Genomic DNA, 25,241 nt, shown 5'->3' on the forward strand with positions numbered 1-25,241 from the left:
AAAAACAAGTCTAAATGAATTGTTCAAATTATTATCATTGCTGTGTTGTAATGAGCAGTTTAACTTAGTTCAGAGTTTTGCATTTCATTACCTTCTGTTTTGTTTATATTTTACACTAGCTCCTTGGAGTTGCAGTTGCTGCAGTGACCTTGTCGATCTCCTTCAGTGATGAGTTTGTTGTTATCTGCAATATCATAATTGAAACCAACCGATACACTAGATTTCATGAACTTGGTGAGTTAACTTGGAGACAGTTTAAAAACTGACCCTTTTCCCCTATGAGCAAAGCACCTTTTTCAATTGTGATGATTGCAGAGGCTGGAATTTTCACCTCGCTGATGTGGCGTGAGCAATGGCGAGAAGGTTGGGAAAATACAGAGAGAATGAAAAATAAATCAGAATGTCAACATCAAGAGAAAGTTTTGCAATTTTCCCCTTACAGGTTAAATTGTAACTTCAAAATCTTGCCATTAGAGTGTCAGCTACCTTATTTCCACACACCTGGCAACTCATTGTTAGCCCCATTCACATTATTTATATGCCACTTATAATTCTCCTCTCCTTCCCCAAAATACTCGGCAGCACAATTTCCCAACATGTAAATCAGGGTCGTATCTGGCCTCCCATTCTTGCTTGTCCTGGCCATCGTCTGGATGTGTCTTCCCCGACGGCATGGTGGCTCAGTGGTTAGCACAGCTGCCTCATACGTCAGGGACCCAGGTCTGATCCTAGCCTCGGGGGACTGTCTGTGTGGAGTTTGCACATTCTCCCCATGTCTGCGTGGGTTTCCTCCAGGTGCTCTGATTTCCTCCCACAGTCAAAGATGTGCAAGTTAGGCTGTACTAAATTGCCCATAGTGTTAGGTGCATTAATCAGAGGGAAATGGGTCTGGGTGGGTTACTCTTTGGAGGGTCAGTGTGGACTTGTTGGGCCGAAGGGCCTGTTTCCACATTGTAGGGAATCTAATCTAAAAGAAACCTCCCCCTCTGTGTTTCGTGGTTGCCATCCTCCTTAGCCTTCCTCCATACAATGCGGCACTGGCAAACCAGCAGCCTCACTACATCATCATGCTGGTTTTCAGACCACCTCAATACTTTATTCTGGGACAACTAGGACTTGCACACTTCTTCAAGGTCACGTTGCAAGCAGGGACTCATATGAATCCCGTGCATCTATACAGGATACATCTTTCGGCTCTTGGTTTGCTCTCTTAGTGCTCGCTCATGGCTTCCAGCCTCTGTTTACTTCACATTCCTTTGCTGCTGCATGCTCATTGACATCAGTACAGACTTACAGGCTTCCCAACCTCTGTGTGGGTCATTTATATGTTTAGTGCACAGGGTTGTCAGTGTTCAGTCATAGGCAGCAGTCTCTATGGCTTACGTTGCTTTTTTAATGCAAAAGGAAAGACAGATGGTTTTTTATGTGGAGAACACTGAATAGCCAATGTGTGGACATGTCGCTCTATAGCGCCATGTTAAGTCAATGTTATAACTGCAGCATGTGTGAGCAGCTTACATGACAAAAACACACTGCATGTGCTACAACCAACTGGCCATGTGTAAAGTTCAACGGGCAACAGTATTTGATGATGGAGGGATCGAGTCAGTCAGGAGATACACTGCAGTTAGTCAAAAGATGCATTCAATTCTATTCCAGGGGTTATCCACGGTTGTCAGATGCTTGGTCCAACCAGAGTCTGGGGATCTGTGTCCTTGCAGTCAGGGTTAAACTACTGGCAGTCCTGCAGGTCAAGTGCAGTCAGTCTAGGGATTATAGGTAGGTCTGTTGGGGTCCGTTGATTACTGGAGCCATGCGATGTTTCTTCCCCAAATAACTGTTAAGATGTGCCAGTGATGTGTTTATCAGATTGTAATGCTTGAACTGGAATGGTGGTGAGGTGTCCCCAGTGAATGAGTAGGAAGTGCAGAGGACTGGAGTGGTTAGTAGTTGGTGAAAGCTGTTGAGTGGACATAATGCATGCAATACTGACAGTTGTTGTCTATGACCATCAGTGAGATGCTTGTGCAATGACAGTGAATGGTGTCCCTGAAAGTAGAGTTTCTCAAGAGAAACTGGTGGCAACTTACTTGTCAAGAACACTGTAGATCAGTGACCTTTCTCCTGCACTGCTGGAAGTCCGTTCGGACTCGGGACATAGTATTGACCCAGGTTGCTGTTTGGGTTCAGGCTGACGTTTTCTGCTAATGTGGCTTTCAAAGTTGGTCTGCAGGAGAAAGCATGCATTTCCATTCCACCACCCATCCACCAGCAGCTGCCAGTCCTGGTCTGTAAAGCGGCTGTGAGCTTTCCTTTCCTTTGGGTGACAATGATCAAGCATCGCAGTGTAGGAGCCAATTTCTAGTGCACAGTGTCTGATGTGGTACACAGCTGGGTGTTAAACATGGCACCAGTGGCATGAATGTCAGAAGATCCTGGCAGTGGTGAACATTTCTGCTTCTCCTCCCATGCGATTTCCCCAGAAAAGTGCCCAAGAATGGGTTCCAAATTAATGAGATGAAGAATGGAAGACTGCATATGGAAAATTTTCTGAGCTGTGGTGGACTGGGCACCAAGACTCTCACTTGATAAACCACTTAACTGCAAATGGGAAAATTCTGCCCACTGACTGCTAATGTGTCACAGTTCAATGACAGGACTATATAGAAACCAGAATGCATTTAAAATACTGAGAGAGCAATAACATTAGTTTCCTGATCCACTCAATTATTCATTCTTAGCCAAAGCTAAATTAAAATCAATTTAAAAAGTTACAATCTTTAATGAGGTTTGAACTGACTAGTCAATGTCCAAAAATAATCACTATGCTAGGAATCTCTAAATTTGAACACATTGGGAAATTATGGACTTTCAACTTTTGGAAAACTGAAGTCTGAATTCTACAATTTCGGCTAAATAGAAGTTAGATATTGTCTTTCATAACAGGACCCAAGTTCAAGTCTCATTCATAGCCATGGAATGAAAAATTTCTACCTCTAGGGTTCCCACATAAAATATATAGCAGTTTGCATTTATGTAGTGCCTTTAGCAAAAACATCCTAAAAGCTTCATGGATGCATTATTGGATAAAAAATCAACACACAGCCAGTGGAGGAAATATTAGGAAAGGTGAATGAAGGTTTTGTTGAATATTGTGTTTTAACAGAAAGTCTTAAATGAGGAGACATAGTTTGGAAAAGTTGAAGGAGCAAATTCCAGAGCAGTACAAGAATGGCCACCAATGCTGAACAAAGTAAAATGGTGGATGTTGAAACTGGACAAAGGCAGCTAACCCAGAGGGATGTAACCTGGGGAAGACTACAGAGATACATACCTAGAGATGGTAAAAGGGCTAAGGTAATGAAGATTATGGTTTAAAATTTAAATTGTTTGGTGACAGGGAGCTAGTATAATCAGAATGAGTTGATGATTTATTGGGAGGACCTGGTGTGGGAAAAGGAGCAGGAGTTATGAATTTGATGGAGTTGAAGTTGATGGAAAGTGAGTTATTGGAGAGAACCAGGATAGTAAAATAGCCATTTCTGAACGGGAGAAATTTATATATATAAAACACTATGTCCTGTGAGACAGTGTAGAAGGAGCTTTATTCTGAAATTACCTGCAGTATAGCTAGTCTTAATGAGGTAAGGTTGAAGTAGGGGAAATATTTCAGTTTTCTTGCAGTTCCTTGGTGATAATCAACCTCCTCTCCCATCCCTCCTCACCCTTACACCTCTTTTGAATATTATTGTGCTAAAATAGTAGCAATGCATTATTTCTGGACAGGAAGACTTTGGAGTGGGAACATAGCTTAAAAAGTTCAAAGTTTGTTTGGTTGGAGGTGTTTTGCATTCATCTCAGGAAATTAGTCTATGGCATTGAATGGTAAAGCTCACAGATAGTTCCTGGCCCTGTTCAGCAGGACGGACTCCACAAAACAGGATTTTAAAAATCTCCATTTATCATGTCACAGACTAAAATATTTTTTAAAAATCTATGTCCTGACAATATCTTTTCATCATGACTTCTTAATTTAATCAACTGTCAAATTATTGACCCAGTTAGAAGCAACAAAAAAATTAAGCAAACCTCAGCCTGGTGGTTTTTGTTCACTAGATAAGTGTTTCTGTTCAACTAAACCCTAACAGTCACAGCAATTCCCCTGGGTGCAGTGAGCCAAGTGCAGACTACATTCAATGTACTTGGAAGTGGTACAGTCAATCCTAGATTCAGCTAGTTGTGGCATCGTACCTGCATAAAATACATTTATAATTCTATAGAAGTTCTATCAGTTCTAACGAGGCTGTCTCAAACTGTCACAGAAGCATTCTCCTCATCTTGTACAAAATAAATGTGCCAGGAACCAGAAAAATATGGAATTACAGAAGCAAAACACTTCCTTCACTTAAAGAGTAGTGAGCCTGTGGAATTCTCTGTTACAAAAAGTGGTTGAAACCAAGACATTGAATATTTTCAAGGAGATAGATATAGTTCTTACGGCGAAAGGGGTCAAAGGATATGAAGGGATAAAGAAAGAAACTGGATAAAACAGGATGGAATTAGTCAGGTTGCTCAGTTTGTATGCTGTCGTATAACTATGATCTTTCCTTGTGTGTCCATCAGATGCACAGAAAAGAGAAAGCAGAAACAGGGTACTGAGCTGGAGAATCAGCCATGATCATATTGAATGGCAGAACAGGCTTGATTGGCCGAATGAACTACTCCTGTTCCTATTTTTCATGTTTCTATATAATCTATAACCTCTGGATCATAGAGACATAGAGATGTACAGCACGGAAACAGACCCATCAGTCCAACTCGTCCATGCCGACCAGATATCCCAACCTAATTTAGTCCCATTTGCCAGCACTTGGTCCATATCCCTCTACACTTTTCCTATTCATATACCCATTCAGATGCCTTTTAAATGTTGCAATTGTACCAGCCTCCACCACTTCCTCTGGCAGCTCATTCCATATACATACCACCATCTGCATGAAAAAGTTGCCCCTTAGGTCCCTTTTAAATTTTTTCCCTCTGACCCTAAACCTATGCCCTCTAGTTCTGGACTCCCCCATCCCAAGGAAAAGACGTTGTCTATTTATCCTATCCATGCCCCTGATGATTCTATAAACCTCTATAAGATCACCCCTCAGCTTTTGATGTTTCCAGCCTATTCAGCCTCTCCCTATAGCTCAAATCCTTCAACCTTGGCAATATCTTTGTAAATCTTTTCTGAACTCTTTCAAGTTTCACAACATCCTTTCGAAAGGAAGGAGACCAGAATTGCACGCAATGTTCCAACAGTGGCCTAACCAATGTCCTGTACAGCCGTACATGACTTCCCAACTCATATACTCAGTGGTCTGACCAATAATGGAAAGCATACCAAACGCCTTCTTCACTATCCTATCTACCTGTGACTCTACTTTCAAGGAAGTATGAACTTGCGCTCCAAGGTTTCTTTTTTGAGCAACACTCCCTCAGGCCTTACCATTAAGCTCTGATGTGCTTTTCCAAAATGCAACACCTTGCATTTATCTAAATTAAACACCATCTGCCACTCCTCAGCCCATTGGCCCATCTGGTCACGATCCTGTTGTAATCTGAGGTAACCTTCTTCACTGTCCACTACACCTCCAATTTTGGTGTTATCTGCAAACTTATTAACAATACCTCCTATGTTCACATCCAAATCATTTATATAAATGATGAAAAGTAATGGACCCAGCACTGATCCTTGTGTCACTCCACTGATCACAGGCCCCAAGGCTGAAAAGCAACCCTCCACCACCACTGTCTGTATTCTACCTTTGAGTTAGTCCTGTATCCAAATTGCTGGTTGTTAACTCACTCGCCAGATAGACTTTTATTTAATTCACCCTGTCAAAACTTCTCATGATATTGAAAATATTTATTAAGTTATCTCTGAATCTTCTCTATTTCAAGAAGAGCAGACCTAACACTCCTAAACTTCTCCTGGGCACTGAAGTGCCTTATTTGGAACAATCCTGATAAACCTCTGCTGTGCCCTTTCAAAGGCCTTTTTATCTTTCCTGAAGAATGATGCTCCTCATCACCTTGCCATGCCACCTTGGATATTTTTCATATGGATAGCAAGGTCTCTGTTCATCTGCGCTTAACAAAATTGTGCCTTATGTAAGATCTCATCTTTCCATGTCAGGCCTTCTGAAGTACATCGTTTCACACACTCCAATGTGAATTCCATATGGTATTTAGATTAGATTACTTACAGTGTGGAAACAGGCCCTTCGGCCCAACAAGTCCACACCGACCCGCCGAAGCGTAACCCACCCATACCCCTACATTTACCCCTTTACCTAACACTACGGGCAATTTAGCATGGCCAATTCACCTGACTTGCACATCTTTGGACTGTGGGAGGAAACCGGAGCCCCCGGAGGAAACCCACGCAGACACGGGGAGAACGTGCAAACTCCACACAGTCAGTCGCCTGAGTCGGGAATTGAACCCGGGTCTCTGGCGCTGCGAGGCAACAGTGCTAGCCACTGTGCCACCGTGCCGCCCATTTTGCCCATTTTGCCCATTTATTTCTGCCCATTTTGCCATCTTGAAATCCAAAACAATTTTCCAATTTTGTGAAGTTTAAAAGTAAGGGGTTGCATCATTTAAGACAGATATGAGAAGCTTTCTGCATAGAAAGTCATGAGAGTTTTGAATTCTCATCATCAAAAGCAATGGAAACAAAGTCTTTGAATCGATTTAAGGTAGATAGGTTCCTGCTGAGAAGTGAGGCAGAGTGTGACCATGAGAAGGCAGGAATTCAGGGTAATTTGATCAGCCATGATCTCATTGAATGATGGGCATGCTTGTGGATCAGAGTGACCTCCTCCAGCTCCTGATTTATATGTTCTTTTGCAGCCCATTCCATCCTGTGTAACAGGATTACACTTTACAGACATGAAACTTTTTCACAATCAGTCTGGTGTGTATGATTTTTATACAGCATTGCATGTTATTGTTGATAGTGTAGAATGGAACATTTTACTTTGTTTAATTTTTTCTCTCTGCACACTCAGACTGTTCAATAAATATCTCATGGCTGGGCGTGTTCAATGCCTTATCTGAGGGCCCCTCTCTCTCTGTTATCTTCCAGTGACCATGTATAGTTGCTGATATCAGGAACTGACACCTCGACAAGAAAAATCACCCTGCTTATTTTTTTTTGCTTCAAGTCAGTAGTACTGGTAACTCTGGAAGATAGTTGAGAAAGTTGGGGCTGTGTGTGTGTGTGTCTTGAGCTGTTTATTCCTGTCTCACTGAACAGTGAAGCCCTCTTTCTTGACTGCAAAAGTAGGACGGTCACTTTGAGGTGCAATTAACTTGTTTTACTGTGATGTGTAGTGAAGGACTTAGCAATGTAAAGTGGGAAAGTGCCAAAGCCATTGGGAGCTAAATTACATAGCCTTTGAAAACATGCAGCACGATCATAATCAAATTAACCACAGCCAATGATTGAAATACAGACAGCATACAATTTTTATGCTGTTTGCTCATTATCATCATTTTTTGTGAAGCCAGTTTTCATTATTCATTGGCTGTATGCGTTAGGAGGGGTTCCAAATTTGCAACATTCTAACAATTCTTGAAGCTATCCAGAATAGGTCTGAAATAACTGCACAGAGGCCAACGTCCCGTCACCAAGTCACCATTTATTTACATGTTCATAGTACTCTGGCTCAGAGGTTGACAATTTGTGTTCAACAGCAAGTCCCTTCTCTCTCTCTGTGTCTCTGTCTCTCACAGATACACACCCCCTCAACTCCCAAATGGCAGGTACATTTGTGCTTTTCTCTTTGAGGAACACAAGAATAGGAGTGAAAAGTCAATTGCAACTCTGCTGGAATATTCTAGTGTGACTAAACATTTTGACGTGTTGCAGCCTGTGTTTGAGCATTAGTGTGCTGTGAAGGTCACAATTTAAGAATACCCCCAGTCACTCGTGTATTGCAGGTGAAGGGACTCCCTAACCCTGAGTGCTGCAAACTAGTAAAAGAATAACAACAGAACTACAAAAGGACACTGTCTCACCTTGAATAGTGGAACTGAATCTTGGTCAAAAGGAATCAGCACTACAGAATATGCTACTGAGTAATTACTCTCAGCTGGATCCTCTGTAAGTCTCAATAAACATGCTTAGTATTGAGGTAGGCCTCACATCCAGATCTCACATCTAGCACATACTTTCAGCTGTTCAACCATGACAGCCACAAGAGCTGAACAGATTGGACAATACTCTGATCAACTTTCTGCTCTTATAGTGCAAAGCTAAGACCGAGGAACTAACTAGTGAAGAATAGATAAACATGTCCTAACTCCCATTGATTACACAGTTCTTTCCATTTGTTCATAAGCATTTATTTTCCAGTCCTAATTACATTAGAGAAGATAGTGGTGAACTTCTTTTTTGAACTGCTGGTACCCATAAGGTGTAAGTGCACCCATAATGCTATTTGGGAGGGAGTTGCAGGATTTTGACTCAGTGACAGTGAAAGAATGGTGAATGACTTGGAAGGGACCTTACAAGGGGCGGTATTAGTGGTGTCCAATACGGCCCTTCTAACTGGTGGAGATTGCAGGTTTGGAAGACACTACATTGCATTCTTGTAAATGGTACATCATGCTGCCATGGTGTGTTGGTGATGAAGGAATGGAAATTTAAGTGGATATTCTGCCATTAAAATGGACTGTTTTGTCTTGCATAGTGTTGAGGTTCTTGAGTGTTTGAATTGTACCCATGCAGGCAGATGGAAAGTGTTCCATCATATTCCTGATTTATTCTTTGTAGATGGTGGATGGGCTTTGGAGAATCAAGATTGAGGACTCACTACATAACTTCCTACCTTGTAGCTGGGGTGTTTATGTTACTAGACCCCCTTTTGGTCAGTTGTGACCCTAGGATGTTGATAATGGTAGATTTAGTGATAGTAATGCTGTTCATTGTTTGGGGGGAGTGTTGGGGGCGGTGGGGGTGATAATTCGATTCTCTCATTGAAGATGGTCATTATCTGGCACTTTGTGTCACAAACATAACTTGCAGTTTATCATTTCCAGCCTGATTATTGCCCAAGTCTTGCTGAATGAGGACATGGACTGCTTCAATATCTGAGCAGTTAGGAAGGTGACTAAAAACTACTTAAAACTGGAAATATCTGCACTTTTGAAGAAGCAATTAAAGATAATAGGGGTAGGACACTCTCTTTTGAAGAGCTCCTGCAGTGATGCCCTGGGTTTGAGGCGATGGACCTCCAACAGCTAGCTATGTGCTAGCTATGACTTCAGCTCAGAGCAGCATTTTCTCTCTGACTCTTATGGGCTTTAATTTCATGCAGCTTCCTTGATGCTACACTCAGGCACATGTTGCTTTCATATCAAGGGCAGCCATTTTCACCTCACCTCTGGAATTCAACTCTGTGATTCATGTTGGATAAAAGTTGTTGCAGAGACTGGAGAGGGTGATCCTGGCAGAACCCGAACTGAGCACTGGTGAACAGCATGTTTGAGTAATTGAAGCTGGACACTGTTTTGCTGACAATTACATTTTTATTTGCTCATAGCATATGAGTCACTGACTTGTTCAGCATTTATTACCTGACCCTAGTTGCCTTTGAGAGGGTGGTGTAAGCTCGCTTCTTGAACCGCTGCAGGCCATGTGCTGTAGGTTGACCCACAATGCGTTATGGAGAGAGTTCCAGGATTTTGATCTGAAGGAACCCAGTAGTTCCAAATTAGGTTGCTGAGTGACTTGGAGAGGAATTTTCAGGAGATTGCCATGTAGGGGCGGCATGGTGGTTCAGTGGTTAGCATTGCTGCCTCACAGTACTAGGGTCCCAGGTTCGATTCCAGCCTCGGGCGATGGCTGTGTGGAGTTTACACATTCTTCCCGTGTCTGCATGGGGTTCCTCTGGGTGCTCTGGTTTCCTCCCACAGTCCAAAGATATGCAGGTCAGGTGAAGTGGACATGCTAAATTGCCCATAGTGTTAGGTGCATTAGTCTGAGGGAAACGTGTCTGGGTGGGTTTCTCTTCGGAGGGTCAGAGTGGACTGGTTGGGCCGAAGGGCCTGTTTCCACGCTGTAGGGAATCTAATCTAATCTGCTGCCCTTATCCTTCTGGATGATGGTAGTTGTGGGTTTACAGCATGCTGTCCAAGGAGCCTTGGTGAATTTCAGTGCTGTATCTTAGAGATAGTACACACTGTTTGCTGCTACCACTGAGCTTCAGTAATGGATCGGGTGAATCTTTGAGGATATGCTACCAATCAAATGGGCTGCTTTGTCCTGGTGTCAAGCTTCTTCAGTGTTTTTGGAGCTCTACTTATCCAGACAATAGAAGATTAGTCCATCACACTCCTGACTTATGCCTTGTAGATGATGGACAGGCTCTTGGGAATGAAGAGTTGAAAAATGTGGTGCTGGAAAAACACAGCAGGCCAGGCAGCATCCGAGGAGCAGGAGAATCGACGTTTCGGGCATAAGCCCTTCTTCATTCCTGAAGAAGGGCTTATGCCCGAAACATCGATTCTCTTGCTCCTCGGATGCTGCCTGGCCTGCTGTGTTTTTCCAGGACCACATTTTTCAACTTGGGAATGAAGAAGTGACTTACTCACCGCAGTATTATTAGCCTCTGACCTGCTCTTCTAGCTCTCTGGATCAACCCCTCCAGATGTTGCTAGTGGGAAATTCAGTGATGGTAATGTAATTGTCAAGGGATGGTGGTTGGATTGTCTGGAGATAGTTACTGCATGGCATTTGTGTGGCATGAATATTCCTTGCCACTTTCCAACCCAAGCCTGGATATTGTCGAGATCTTGCTGCATTTGGACATCAACTGCTCCAGGATCTGAGGAGTTATAAATGGTGCTGAACATTGTGCAATCTTTGGCCAACATCCCCACTCCTGACCTTATGATGGAAGGAAGTTCATTGATGAAGCAGTTGAAGATAGATGGACCTAGGACTCTACCTTGAGGAACTCCTGAATAAATTTCCTACAACTGAGACAACTGACCTCCAACAACCATAGCTGCCTTCCTTACTTCTAATAGCGGAGAGCTTTGATCTGATCAGTCGGTTGTGTGACGTTCTATCTATAACATGTTGCTTGCACTGTTTAACATGTTTGTAGTTTTCTGTTGTAGCTTCATTGGATCATTGTTAGATGTGCCTGATGTTGCTCCTTTAATGCTCTCCTACGCTCCTAATTGAACCATGCATGTTCCCCTTGTGAGGAATATACCACATGAAGTTATGGATTTACTCATCACAGTGTTGTGCTCCAGATAATTGGGAAGTTTGGCAGAAATTCTGCATTCAATGTCAAGGGAGGAGCCTGGAACTAACTCTGCTTCGAGCATTGTGCTGGGCTTCCAACTCATCCTCTTCCAGCAAGGAAATGGTGACCAGCTCCTGCAACATATTTGCAATCCCATCATAGTGCAGATTCTGATGGCCAATGTCTGAGCTCCCGTGGCAGTTGAAGCACAAGACCCTTTCCAGTATCAAGGTGTTGGTCAGACTGAGGTCACGCTTTTACACACTGCCTGTGCTGGGGGAGTTTATCGCAGAGTACAGAGTGGATCACATTTTGGGCAAATGGCTGGTTTGATGCTAAATTTCCATGCTCATTAAGAATGATTACTTGTTGAAGATGATGGAAGTTGCTGACCCCCTCTGGAACTGTATACAAGAAATAGTTAGCACCTTCAAGGGTTGAGGTGGGGTGGCAGTGACCAGGAAGTTTCTGTGGAAACATCATATCGGAAAGCAAGACGCATGTTGCTTTCAGAAAGATGTACGTGGATTGTGCTGTAAGAAAGTGGACTATCGGAAACGAAGTAACATCTTAAATTTTAAGACAAAAGTATAGATCAGGATGCGGCGATCGCATGAGAATTCTGGGTGAGCTGGCCTCCTCTTCTTTCTCCCTGAATGACAGCCAGGCTCTGTGTTTCCAAGTGACATGAGGGAAGCAGAAACCAGAGATATCTCCAGTGAGAAACAGGCACTCATCTGCTCTCTGTTACCAATGTTGCTTTTAGTTGACCCATGTATAATCTGATAGAAACAGTGCTGGGTAGACCAGTTGCCTCACAACTAGCTAGAGAAATGGTTCCCAAACTATGGGTTGAGACGCCATTTGGAACTGCAATCACATCCTCCTGGAAGAACAAGGCCCAGGCAGTGTATTGCATGTCTGTTCATTGCTGTTGTCTTGGTCTCTCTCTCTCTCTCTCTGTCTCTGGACAGTCCTGCCTTATACCAACATTATACAGAAGGTTGATGCACGAGTCATTGATTATCTTCCTGTTTCTCTCATCTTTCTCTCACTGAATTTATCAACTGGATCGGATCTTGGCATGAGTGGCCTGGTCCCTGAGATATACGTTGTTCTTAAAACCATTTTTAAGAAGTTATATGCAGGGCATTCTCTAATTTGAGAGTTCCTGTTTCTTGGCCCCTTTTGGAATCCACTGTGCATTAAGATAGGAATCTGGATTAACAAACAGGTTGATTTGAAAAAAAAACTGGAGCCTGAGGAGGAGTCAATCTTTAATTGGGCAGACCGAAGGGGCTTGTGCAGGGAGTAGCTTTCCTTATTATTACATGAAGTTGTCTGTATGGAGATGGGCTTCCTGAAGAAGGGCTCATGCCCGAAACGTCGATTCTCCTGCTCCTTGGATGCTGCCTGACCTGCTGCGCTTTTCCAGCAACATATTTTCAGCTCTGATCTCCAGCATCTGCAGTCCTCACTGTATGGAGATGGTGTCAAATACAGAGATTCCCTCCTAGCCGTGTGAGTTAGTGAGAGGTTAGTATTGGGATAATGACTGTTTAGAGTGTGAGGTTGGGGCAGAGAAAGGTTTGACTAAATCTAAAGCTACGATCACAGGGTAACATGGAGAACTTCCTGAAACCTAAACAAGTATATAAAAGAATAACATTTGTTTTACAAAGTCCTTCATAATTACATTTTTAAATGAATATAGGTCAATGATTTGCAAACTTTAATGTTAAGAAACTGAATGTAACCATGTTGCTGTTTTTTTGTTGGCATCTGGGGTCATATTAATTATATAGAATCAAAATGGGTCACATTGGAAAATAGTTTGGGAAGCACTGCCAAAGTGGATTCTCACTACTTTATCTAGAGATTGGCTCAACACTCTTTCTGCCTGCCTTTCTCTATTATATGCAAAATACAATATATTTTGCTCACCATCTGTGGTCACTTTGGGTCAGATTGCCAATATGTGCCAACAGGGACCATTTCATTTATTTTATGCCGAATACTCAAGACTTTTAGTAATGGATTTATATTGTCAAGCCATTTCCGTGTAGGACCCTTACCAGGAATTGTTTCATCTTGTTGTGTTTAGCTGCATTTATATTCAGTCCCAAATATTGAAGGTCAATATTTTACCTACGCCTGACCCTATATTTTGTCAATTGAAAAAAGGCAGTGAGGGTTTTACGAGAAGTGCAGTAATGCAGATTCCCACAGCTTTAAACCAGTTGTTTTCTTCTGTCTCTCCCTACAGCTATGTACAGTGGCTTATCTATCAGCATCTTTTTTGCTCTCCTGGGAATCGTCTGTCTGATTGGAATTGCGAAAGAGTCAAAATACTTGCTCACTGTGGTAAGTAGCACATTGTTTGGAACATATTACATCAGAGGTTATTATTCTAGCAACAATTAGCAAATGAGTTTAAAGTCACTATCAGGCAATGTTACAATGAAATGGAAGGAGTACACTGTTACCCTGATTCCATTATTCATGGGTCACAATATATAATATAACGAAGTCCTGATATGGACAATCACATGTTTCCTCCATGTTAGACTAAGAATGGAAAGATCTATCTAATAAACACAAAATTATCAATTTATCACAAAATGAAACCCATTCAGTTAAGATACAGAATTAGGTAACACAATTTGTAATATTAAAATATAATTGTTTATTTCTTACACACTCTCTTCAGGTAAAAGAAAGTACACATTTCTCTCTGTAGTCATTTACTTTAAAAATACTTTCTGGTTGTTCTTGGAGACATTAACAGAAGTATGGGGTGTATCATGTTCTGAGGTTTGTTGTTATGGTGTTCTTGCACATGTGGTCAATTTACTAACCATGCATGGTTGTCTCTGGGGTCTTGGCAGACATAGCTTGCTCAGCAGTTACTGTATTGATAAGCTTGTTTACTCTTTCAGAAGAACAATCCAGTTTAACCCTGATCTCACAATATTTTTTTCAGAAGCAGGAGACCCCAACTAGTTAGCCTTCCTCACAAGCATTTGAACGTAACTAGTCACTGATACTAGAAACACTATCCAAGCTGGTCACTGTTTAAACAGGCCCAGTAGGGGTCTACGGCAAAATAAATAATTAACATGTGATTTCCAAGAGTGCTCTGTTCAACAAAAATAGTTCAGTCTCCAAAAACCATTTGATTTTTTTCAAACCTGTCCCGATATCCACAGAATCTGAAACAATCCAATGCATGATTAGAATGCAAGACTAAGGGCCCATACCTGAAACCCAACCTTCCTCAAAGAAGACATGATGTGGGGATGCTGGTGCTAGAATGGAGTGGACAAAGTCAGAAGTCATATAACACCGGTTTATAGTCCACAGGCTTATTTAAAATCACAAGTTTACGGAGCACTACTCCTTCATCTGGTGAAGTGATTCTCTCTCCACCTTAATTAGTTCGTAGAGTTATTGATTACTTGCTACCTTGATTAGACCCTCGTCATGGGACTCTAGTACCTATTCATGTTATTCCAGCCATTTGGTTTGTCTCTTACATCATCTTATTTTTTATTAATTAAGGTTGAGAGATAATTACAAATAATCAGTTCATAGGTCATCCCTTCACTTGTTATTCTGCTGTTGACACTGATTTCACTTGATAAAGGAGCAGTGCTCTGAAAGGTTGTGATTTTAAATAAACCTATTGGACTATAACGTGGTGATGTATGACTCTGACTTATGCCTGAAACGTCGATTCTCCTTCTCCTTTGATGCTGCCTGACTTGCTGCGCTTTTCCAGCAACACATTTTTAAGCTCTGATCCCCAGCATCTGCAGTCCTCATTTTTTCCACAAAGAAGGCCAACTGTTCACAAAACAGAGACTTTGAAGGAAGCTAACCCAACAGGGACAAACCACCACAAGTGGATAAAAATTAATACCAAACCAAAAGTGTAATTAGTTAATCACATCCCTCTTCTCAGTACATTAATCCCCAGGATCTATATTCAAATTAACTTATCCAATTCCTAAATACATGTTTTCCAGCATTTGCCTAACTGATGAACAAAGCTTAAAAGTACCACTATATCCTATATATATATAACACCAAAAGAAAATTACATCTGTATTTGCGTTTTGTTTTGATTTTAAATTTTCTGATGTGAAAAGTTCAGCCAACCTGTATGCCACTTTCACCACATCCTTTCTAAACTTTGGTAAAGAAAATCAATATTAACTTAATGGAAATCAGAACCACATAGGGCAGCACAGTGGTTAGCACTGCTGCCTCACAGCGCCAGAGACCCAGGTTCAATTCCTGCCTTGGGCAATTGTCTGTGTGGAGTTTGCACATTCTCCCCGTGTCTGCGTGGGTGTCCTCCAGTTTCCTCCCACAGTCCAAAGATGTGCAGGTTAGGTGAATTGGCCATGCTAAATTGCCCGAAGTGTTAGGTGTTGGGGAATGGGTGGGTTGCTCTTCAGAGGGTCGGTGTGGACTTGTTGGGCTGAAGGGCCTGTTTCTACACTGTAAGTAATCTAATCATTACAGTTATTGCTGAGTTCAAATCACAGCCAAGTGAGCTGTAGCCTGCTGGAAAATACAGAGAGTGAACTTTATTTATTCTGAAAGTATTGTATATATTCCCTCATTATGAATAAAGCATTGGTGAAACATTGACAGAGATTTATATAAAAAGATTGAGAAACAAAAAGAAAATGTCTCTGGAAATATGGACTGTCACCTTATTGTGTAAGTTTTACTTTAATTCAATCATATACCACTAGGGAGCAGTAAAGGGCTGTTTTTCCTTTTCATGCAAGTGCAAATGGAGAGCAGGAGTTTCTGTTCAGCTACATTAGTTTCTCCAGCACAGTTCACCCCAGATCAGCCAAACCAGAAAAAAAATGTTCAGGATAAATTGAATTTCCATGATGTTTTGTGGTAGTTTTAAAAAAAGTTATTTTAGAAACAAGCATTGCCTAAACATTGCGCATGCTCAGAATTGAAGTCATCACCATTGGGAGTTTCAGCTGACTGTATTCATTTGAAAGTATTTGAGACAGATTTAAAAATAAAATTGATTATTTTACATGCACAAACACAAATTGGTACCCTTTTAAAAAAATTTAGGACTTTTAATTGACTAAATAAAATAATTGCCTTCACAATGAATAATTCGTTTGTTAAAATGTTTGTACACAGATGATGAAATGGTTTGAATCATCAGAAATAAGACAATAATTCTGGATGTATAATTCCAATAATCAATTAATTAGGTTCAGTTTACAGTAGAACAACTTAACTTAGTTGCACATCAGGGACTGTGCTGGTTTAAGTGTACTGCTTTGAACTTTGTCAAATTTAGCCAACTTCAGTTTACAGAGAGATGCATATTTCAAAATCAATTGCAAAGCATTTGGGAATGTAAAGAAGCAGATGAGAACACTGCAATCAATCTGGCAGATTAAAGTTTAGAAAAATACCATACATCTAGCAAAATGCAAATGGAAAAATAGATGACTTTTTTATAACCTCCTCCTTATTTTTCCTACCCACTATCCATTTTGTCTGCTCCTGAAGTTATTGACACTTGCTGGCTCCAATACATCTGCTTGTTAGTTCCACATCTTCTTCAGTATTTTCATGAAGCAGTTGAAATAAGCTGTATATGAAATTTCTTTTCTTCCAGTCCAGAGTTTGCGACCTCCTGAAGAACATTACATCTAATTCTAGTCACTTGAGAATCCTGAATTGTCAGTGCTCGATGTTTGGTAATCACGCTCAGTTGACCAGGTTCTTAACTCCGGAATATTATTCCTTTACTTTCCCTCTCTGTCTTACCGTCCTCCATTTAGGCACTAATTAAAACTGACCTCTTTGACCAAACTATTGACCACCCGACTGAGGCTCTAATGTTATGCACCGTTCCGTTCCTGGGAACAGAGGCATAAAATCTGGTATTACCATACTGTCATGGGTTTGTACATGCTTGGGGATGAAGTAGTGATGACCAACTCATCCCTAGGGTGATTGAGGTTCTTAAGTGACCAATTAATGGTAATTTAAGAGCCTCCTTTCACCATCACTGGAAAATTACCTATAGTAGGGGGCACCAGGACCCGGTATGTGATATGCTTGTTGCCAGCTGGAGAGCTGGATACTTCCTAAGATGCCCTATGATGAATCTTCAGTGTAGACTTGCCACCAATGCTGCTTCTTCACCATCCCACCACTATCTGCCCCGCCCCCCCCCCCCCCCCCCCAACCTCCGCCCCACCACCATCCCCACCACACCAACAAATATGACTATTCCATCCTTCTGGCGAGGGTGAGTCAGTAGTCAGTTACATCAAGACAACTATTTCAACTATTTGCATTAATTTACTAACAGCAATTACAGACTTTGTTTTGGAATGGTTTCTGCTGCAATATGGAAAGGTAACATTTCAGAAGTTATTCATTTTAGATGGTATATAAAACTGTTTGGATTACACATTTTAAAAACCTGTGATGTAACATTTTCACTGATTCAAAACAAAGTTGCATGCGTCAGATCCAGTGTACAGGATATCCTGCATAAATCTGGTCAGATGCACATGCCCGGGAAAAATCCTGGACTGACTGTTAAGTGCAGACCCATGACATCTGTTCTTTGGGGCTCTCTGTACGCCTAACAGTGACCACTGCTTGTGGGTACACTCAAAGGTCAAGAGAGCTACTTGTTAGTTGATTGGCCACAGATCTCAGTGGTGTGACTTCCTCCCTGCTTAAGATGGAAGTCCAGCCCTGAGCTACCTGACAGCCTAACGGCCTTTAACTGATTGCAGATTTCCTGGTCAAGTGCTTCTCAGCAAAGGCTCCCTCAGTATAAAATTCTGACCTGAATCACTCTATGGCTAGGTGTCATATTTTGCTTTATAATGTTTCTGTGAAGTGCTTCTGGAGGCCTTATTATGTTAAAGGCTCTATATAAACAGAATTGTTGTTGAACATATATCATCTGCATTACTTATATTGCTTAAAATCTTGAATAACCAAATGAGGTCTTGCTTCAGCAATTTTTTTTCCCCAGATGAAAACATATCTTAATTTCATTCTGCAGCACGGAAATTGCTGGGTTAAGCCTAGGACTTAACGGAGGATCACTTGATGTGATTTTCTGAACACTCTAGTAAAGCCCTTATTTTACAGTTTCCTGGAATTGCATTAAAGCTTGCCTCTTAACATGCACATCAGGCAAAAATAAACAGAGTAGGTGCATCAATAATATGGCCCATCAACTCTGTACTGCAATAAAGATCCATTTAAAAAGCTGGAATAATGCAGACAGTCTAGAGCTTCTGTTTACTAAGCAGTATTGCCGAAACAGAGAGAAGCCTGGTTTACTGACCAGGTGATGCAAAAGGGGAGAGAGAGAATAAATGGAATTTACGTCTCCACATGGCCCCTTCACCAATACCATAGGTATCAGAGCATATAACTAAAAGTGTAAATGTGGTCACCAGAATTGATAGAAACAGACATATTCAAGATTTTAGGGAAAAAGATCTCAGACCTGAACAAGCCTGTTGTGCTGAGCCACTAATAGTATTCTATATAGCAAGTATCTCCCATTTTACATAATTTTTTTAAATTCCTAAAGGTTGAAAGAACCCAAACAGCTAGAGAGGCATGCTGAAATACAATACTAACATAACAAGAGTTCTGAGAATGTTTGAATGGAGAGTTAGAGTACACAGTATAATAGAAAAATGGATGCACATGGAAACCTGTATACTCAACAATAATTATTAAATAGGCTTCACAGCAGCAATATATGCTCTATGTCACATAAGCTGTGCTCCAAGAATTTTAATGCTCCTAAACAATTATTTAGCTTGATGGACAAGGTGACTCTTAGCTGCAAAGAACTGGCCCAGTTTGATTTTTACATCTCTTTCAAGGACGCCTTATTGGAAATCATAGACTGGTCAATAATTTCTACCTCTGCTATATTGCACACTTTTTGCTTACAGGCAGAAGCCATTCTTTGAGAACTGATTATATCAAATGCAAAGCACATTTCAAGATCAGGGAAAGAGCTGACTCCCTCGATAGAACTAGATGAAATTTGATCCACACTGTCATTTATGATGGAGCATGCAGTCACTCCTGAACCAAGTGCCTTAGACCCATGGCAGTGGTCATGGGCACAGTGGGAGCAACTCTTCTGAGTAGTGTAAAGACTTTGAACTCCAAAGATAGAGGTGCTTTTTGTTTAAGTTCTACCAAATGCAACAACTGTGAACAGAAAACTTGGAAATGGGATGCCGAGACCTCAAAGCTGCCCAGAGTACCACAGGTCACAGGGCATATTGAGGACATTGCCAGTGGCAGTGAGGTGCCTCCAAGAGCAAGGTTTGAAGTAACCCTCTCTCAAATCAACACCATTTCTGGCTAATGCATTATCTCTACACAAGTGTCAAACAAAGTGTCATCAGAGTGCTGAATTTGACTCATTCAGATCCAGGAGAAAGTGAGGACTGCAGATGCTGGAGAGTCAAAACGTGTGGCGCTAGAAAAAGCACAGCAGGTCAGGCAGCATCCAAGGAGAAGGAAAGTCAACGTTTTGGGCATAAGCCCTTCATCAGCCCATTCATTCCAGGTTTATGCCTGAAATGTCAACTCTCCCACTCGTTCAGATCAAGATTGCAGGGAGGTCTGGGAGAATAAGATAGCCATCAGTATGAGTGAAATGTTGCAGATAATCATCGCATTTACTCTTTCCACAGGGAAAGTATTTCAAAGACATAAAATGATTAATGGCTAGTATCACACAGAGCGAACTGGCCCAAACCACAAGTGGCATTGAGGAACTGTGCTGGAGTTTGTGGTTGTAGGTGTTTTTTTTGAGTAAGTTATTTGTCATAATTGTTGGCAGCTTTAAAAAATGCCATTGCTGTGGTACTTGTTAGCAGGTATCTTGGTTTTCTGCTGAGTATATGAGTACACAGAACCACATTCATTATGAAATGGTTACTTGCTCATTATCATTCTCACTGTCTTCCTCTGCTGTGACTTTGCTATCCTAATTTTGGGCTTCATGATGAGAAAAATGATGGAATTATTTATGAAACCATGTACAACAATTGTTTGATAGTTACAAAGTAATGCTTTAATATCCCAAACGAAAGTTCAAAAGCCATTCCAGGTGTTACAAATGTTACGACATGGGATAAACTCCGCTGCTAATTTAAAACCAGCAATACAGAAAAGATTTATCCTGTGCAGTAATCTGTGAAAATTCAAGAGACCAAGAACTACTTAAAGTAAAAATTAGCAATTTTATTTCTTAAAGTATAACAGAGAATGATAAACTAACAACTACTTACAACTCCTTCCTCTAACCTATCTTTTACCTTCCGTTTCTACAATACTAGTCCAATAAAACCCCCAATTAAAATTTACAAAACAAAACTTCTTATCTCAAAACCAGGCAGCTTTCGGTTCTTCTCTGTATTCCTGTCTTCTTTTCTTCTACTTGGGGATTCTGCTTCACAGGTTACTGATCGATAAAGGTATCTTTAAGAGAACTATTTTTTTGCGGAATTTTTACATGCTGGTGGCTTGACAGTTCTCCTCTCAACTGTTCAGTTTTCCCCGGTCTTATACCCCCAAAACATTGGATTGTGTCATTGGCTTTTAAGATTGTCAGTATACTAAATTCAAACTTGATTGGGATTTGGTATTTTCGGGGTATAATTTTAAACTGATTGGCTGAATTCAAGTTTGTTTTTGTCTCATAGCAACTCAGCCAGTTCTATCTGTTCTGAACCAAATGTTACTTTAATAAATTCTCCAGCACTCGGTGTGCTTGCCAAGTCCTTCACTCTCTTAAAGGCACAGTACACTTCTGCACCTTCATAACACAAGAGCATTTTTCTTCAATTTATTTTGGCACTCGAATGTCATAAGTTAAGGCTGTAGAGGGTAGCACAGACCGTTCGTCCCACCCTTGTACTCTTCGTTCCTCTTGAAATAAAAGTGGCATAATTGATTGGCTTAAATTTGGGAAGTCAGTCAGCTTTTAGGAAATAGACTTTAGTCCATATTGATCTCAATTGCTGATCAAATTAACTGAATAAATAATAACATTTTAACTTAATTCACTGGTATTATGAGGTTTGAATTATAATACCATTAATGGGCCTATGGACTCCAGAAAGGCCAGGAGGTCTACAGCAGTCTACTGTAGTTTGGTCAGTTATTGAAACAATCAAGTTCATTGAATGGTGAACTTGTGACTTCAATATCTGTAGATGTTAAAGTAGTCAACCCTTGGTGATCACTTCATAGAATAGTTGATAACACATTACATGTGTATTTTATTAGCATTAATGTGTTTTCAGTAGAAACCTATTCAGTGCTAGCCATAGTAAGTTTAAATATTTTCAGCACAACAGTACATCAAAGTTGCTTCCTTTTAAACAGCAATTTGTTTACATTCAATAAACATGCTGTAGTTCAGGGATCTATTATATTCCCAATATTTACTGCTTTCCAAAAACAATGCACCCCACCCTCATAGTAATTTTCAGACTTATATCTTTAATATGCTGATGAAAATTTCTTCAACCTCTGCAAACTGGAGTCCTAAGGTATGTTTAGGACCTGATGCAATTTTTATTTGTGTCACCCACTGCAGAACATTTTCAATAAAACCTAATAGGATTGGTTTTAGTGACTATTTGAAAGAAATTCGCTAAGGGGCACTCCATTTAGAAGAATAGCATTTTATGTTTTGGTGATTTCCACAAAAGTTTGCCTTGAAGATTGATATTTTTTTCATGTTAGATACTCTCCAATAAACATACAGTTTTCAGATGGATACCCACTTTACTACTTAAAATTGTTAATGATGAACAAAAGGAAAAGGTTCTGCAGCAAGTAACGCTTTCGCAAAGAGCAACAGTCAGGTCTTTTATAAAGTAACAGATGTGGGGATGTTCAATGATCTTACTGGTCCCAAAGGGACTATAGGGTCAGGCTACAGTTCCTGGTTCTGCCTTGAGGATTTTAAGGATAAGTTTAAGACATGAAGAAACTGCGGTTTTCCAGGCTGTTGGAGACCATCTCAATCACCTTCAATAACACATTCCTCTTTTGTGGCAATCAAAGTCACAAAAGGTCTTAACATTTTTACTTCAGAATCCTTCCAGACCTATTTCCTGCATTATTTCAAAACATGTTGACACAGGCTTCCTCTTTGTTGGAGTTCATGTTGCAGAGACATGCTGAGCTAGCTTTAGCATCAGAAGTTAGAAGATTCATTAACTTCAAATCCGTGAGATTTTTTCTGATTGGAAACTTTTTCACGAGATTTCCTCTTGTTTCATCCATGGCCATATTTATACCTAAGTACTGTATTACTACAGAATTTGACTACATAATTGCAAGTTGTGGGCAAATCCTCCATTAATATGTCCAATAAAAATGTTAACAAAATTACAAGTAGCTTTAAAGATAATTTGACTTAATGGCAATTAAAATGATAGAGGAAGAACATCATTAAATGGTCATGTAAGATGTTGGAAGATCAAACTGATCAAGAACTGGAAACATCCATAACACTTATGGCTATGTATGCACAGTTTTACAAGATGGTTCTGCCTTAAAACGAGATTTTAATTTGAGGTCAAATGGAGAATTGAAGAGAAACATATTAATTGAGTTCTGCCCATCAACATGCCTGTGTGGTCTAGTTATCACAGGGCTTGGGCATCCATGACAAGTGCCATTGAAATGCATACACCAGGTTTAACAGCCTACTCACACACAGACTGTGAACTGCACAATCTTTAGAGTATTGTCTACCAATACACTGACTGTGAACTGTACTGCTTACTCAAACATACACATTGTCTACACACACATAGAATGTGTACTCCTTTTACCTAAAGATGCACAGACTGTGAAGTGTACTGCCTACATGTCCATAGACTGTGAACTATATTGCCTCCCATGATAGCCCGTGAACTCTATTTTCCATACACACATTGACTGTGAGGTCCATTGCCTACTCATAGGTCGACTGAATTGTACTGCCTGTCCACACAGACTATGAACTGTTCAATCCTGTGAATACTGCTTCACAATATGTTAACTGTGTTGTCCTCACACATGTAAACTGTGAACTGACTGCGTAGCCTGTGAACTGTACTGTCTACCCAACTACAGACAGTACGTCAGCAGAATGCCAGGTGATTTGATGGAAATATACAAGTATTTGAAGGCATTTGTCACATAGACATTGTAGAAGATGGGAGTACAGTCTGAGGATAATGTGTTGATCATTTGGGTTTGAAATAAGAAGGTCATTGTTCATTTAAAAGATTGCGAATCTTTCAAACTGCTTGGGGAAGTGGAGGACGCAGGTACAGTTACAACATTTAAAAGACTTGGATAAGTACATGAATTGAAAAGGTTTAGAGGGATATGGGCCAAATGCAGACAGGTGGGAGTAGATTTGATTGGGAACATAGTTAGCGTGGAATAGGTGGACCAAAGGATCTGTTCCTGTGCTGTATGACTCTATAATTGTCTAACCTAGGGTGTTGTGGATTCATCTTTCAAAATATTTCAAGCTGAGGTAGACAGCTTTCTGATCCGTTACAGAGAATCAAGAGATGTTGACAATGGCTATGACAGTGGACTTGAGGCAGAAGATAAAACACTTTTATTGATTGGCAAAGGAGCTGTATGGTTTACTCTTGCTCCTTTTTCTTATTTCCTTATGTTTTGAATGTTCTGCCACTCACAGAAAGACATCCAGACATACTTACATACAGACCATGATTCTAAGGTTTTATTTGTTTTTGGAATTTGAGCATGACCATTTCTTGTTCATCCCCAATTGTCTTTGAGATCCAGAATGTGCTGTCTACTCATACAGAGAGCAGAAACTGTTGCTCTCACTGCTTAGAGAGGTAAGGGCATATAATGAAGATGTCAGCACAGTTCGGAATCCTTCCTATACCACAACCAGGTTTTGGGAAGGGATGCCCATGGGCGGTCTTTCTATCCCACTGTCAATGGCAGGCCTTACATAATCAATTACTAACCATTTAGCAGCCTCATCCCAGAGGTGAGGTGGTGTGTGTGCATGTCGGTGGTACTGGACATCAGGACTGGAGTTTCCCTCTGAGGGTCACCCTGCTACCCTTGCTGCTATGCCCTGACAACTCTTTCTCAGTGACTACCATCCTGCACTAGGCCCTAACCCTAGCAGCCAAAGAAAGATTTCCAGCACGTTAACCAGATTCCCCCTATAGTCTGTGACCACTACTGCCTTCTCTGAAACAGACTGTGAATCTTGGGTATACTACTCAGATACAGCTTGTGGACCTTAAATATACAACTTAAATATACAACTAATATACAACCTGTGAACTCGAGCAGACTGCCTCCCCTACACAACAAAACCTGTGTATTGTTATGATCCCAACTGACATTGGACAGAGAAGATGCCAGTCTGAAATCTGGCTTGATAGATCATATTTTGTTTAGGTGGTCTTTAGCAAAGCACAAGCACGCAATGCTGTAGGTTTGATTATTAAAATAAAACAGAGGTTCAATATACAAAAGATAAGATGATAAAGTAGAATAAACAAAGTTATTTATATAAAACACAACTTGAAATATTTTAAGAAAAAATGCAGTCACATCTATCTTAACACAATCACTTTACAAAGTTCAGTCACCAGAGACAGTTAGTTTCTCTATCATAATTATAGGATTGACTTAACTATTTCTTTCAGTTACTGGGTTTTCAGAGTTTGATAGCCTCTTTCTTAAGTCATACAACTGAGCCTAGACTTTCTTAGCTTTGGATAACCTCTTCAGAGTTCCAACCTCTGGTCTGGAACTTTCAAACTAAAATCTTTACAGAGATAACTATTCATAATA

The 25,241-nt window shown here is 40.6% G+C and overlaps 1 protein-coding gene across 1 annotated transcript in view; it reads left to right on the plus strand.

Moving 5' to 3' along the window:
* LOC122557903 (tetraspanin-32-like) overlaps positions 1-25,241 on the plus strand; it is a 72,731-nt gene that overhangs the window by 8,138 nt on the left and 39,352 nt on the right. Inside the window, exons 2-3 of the mRNA XM_087996672.1 lie at positions 120-234; positions 13,582-13,679. Of these exons, the coding sequence (XP_087852798.1) occupies positions 120-234; positions 13,582-13,679 (213 nt within the window). The remainder of the gene's footprint in view (positions 1-119; positions 235-13,581; positions 13,680-25,241) is intronic.

The sequence above is a fragment of the Chiloscyllium plagiosum genome, unplaced genomic scaffold (genome assembly GCF_037043375.1).
Source record: "Chiloscyllium plagiosum isolate Xiang-an unplaced genomic scaffold, Cpla_swu_hap1 HiC_scaffold_18, whole genome shotgun sequence".
Classification (NCBI taxonomy): domain Eukaryota; kingdom Metazoa; phylum Chordata; class Chondrichthyes; order Orectolobiformes; family Hemiscylliidae; genus Chiloscyllium; species Chiloscyllium plagiosum.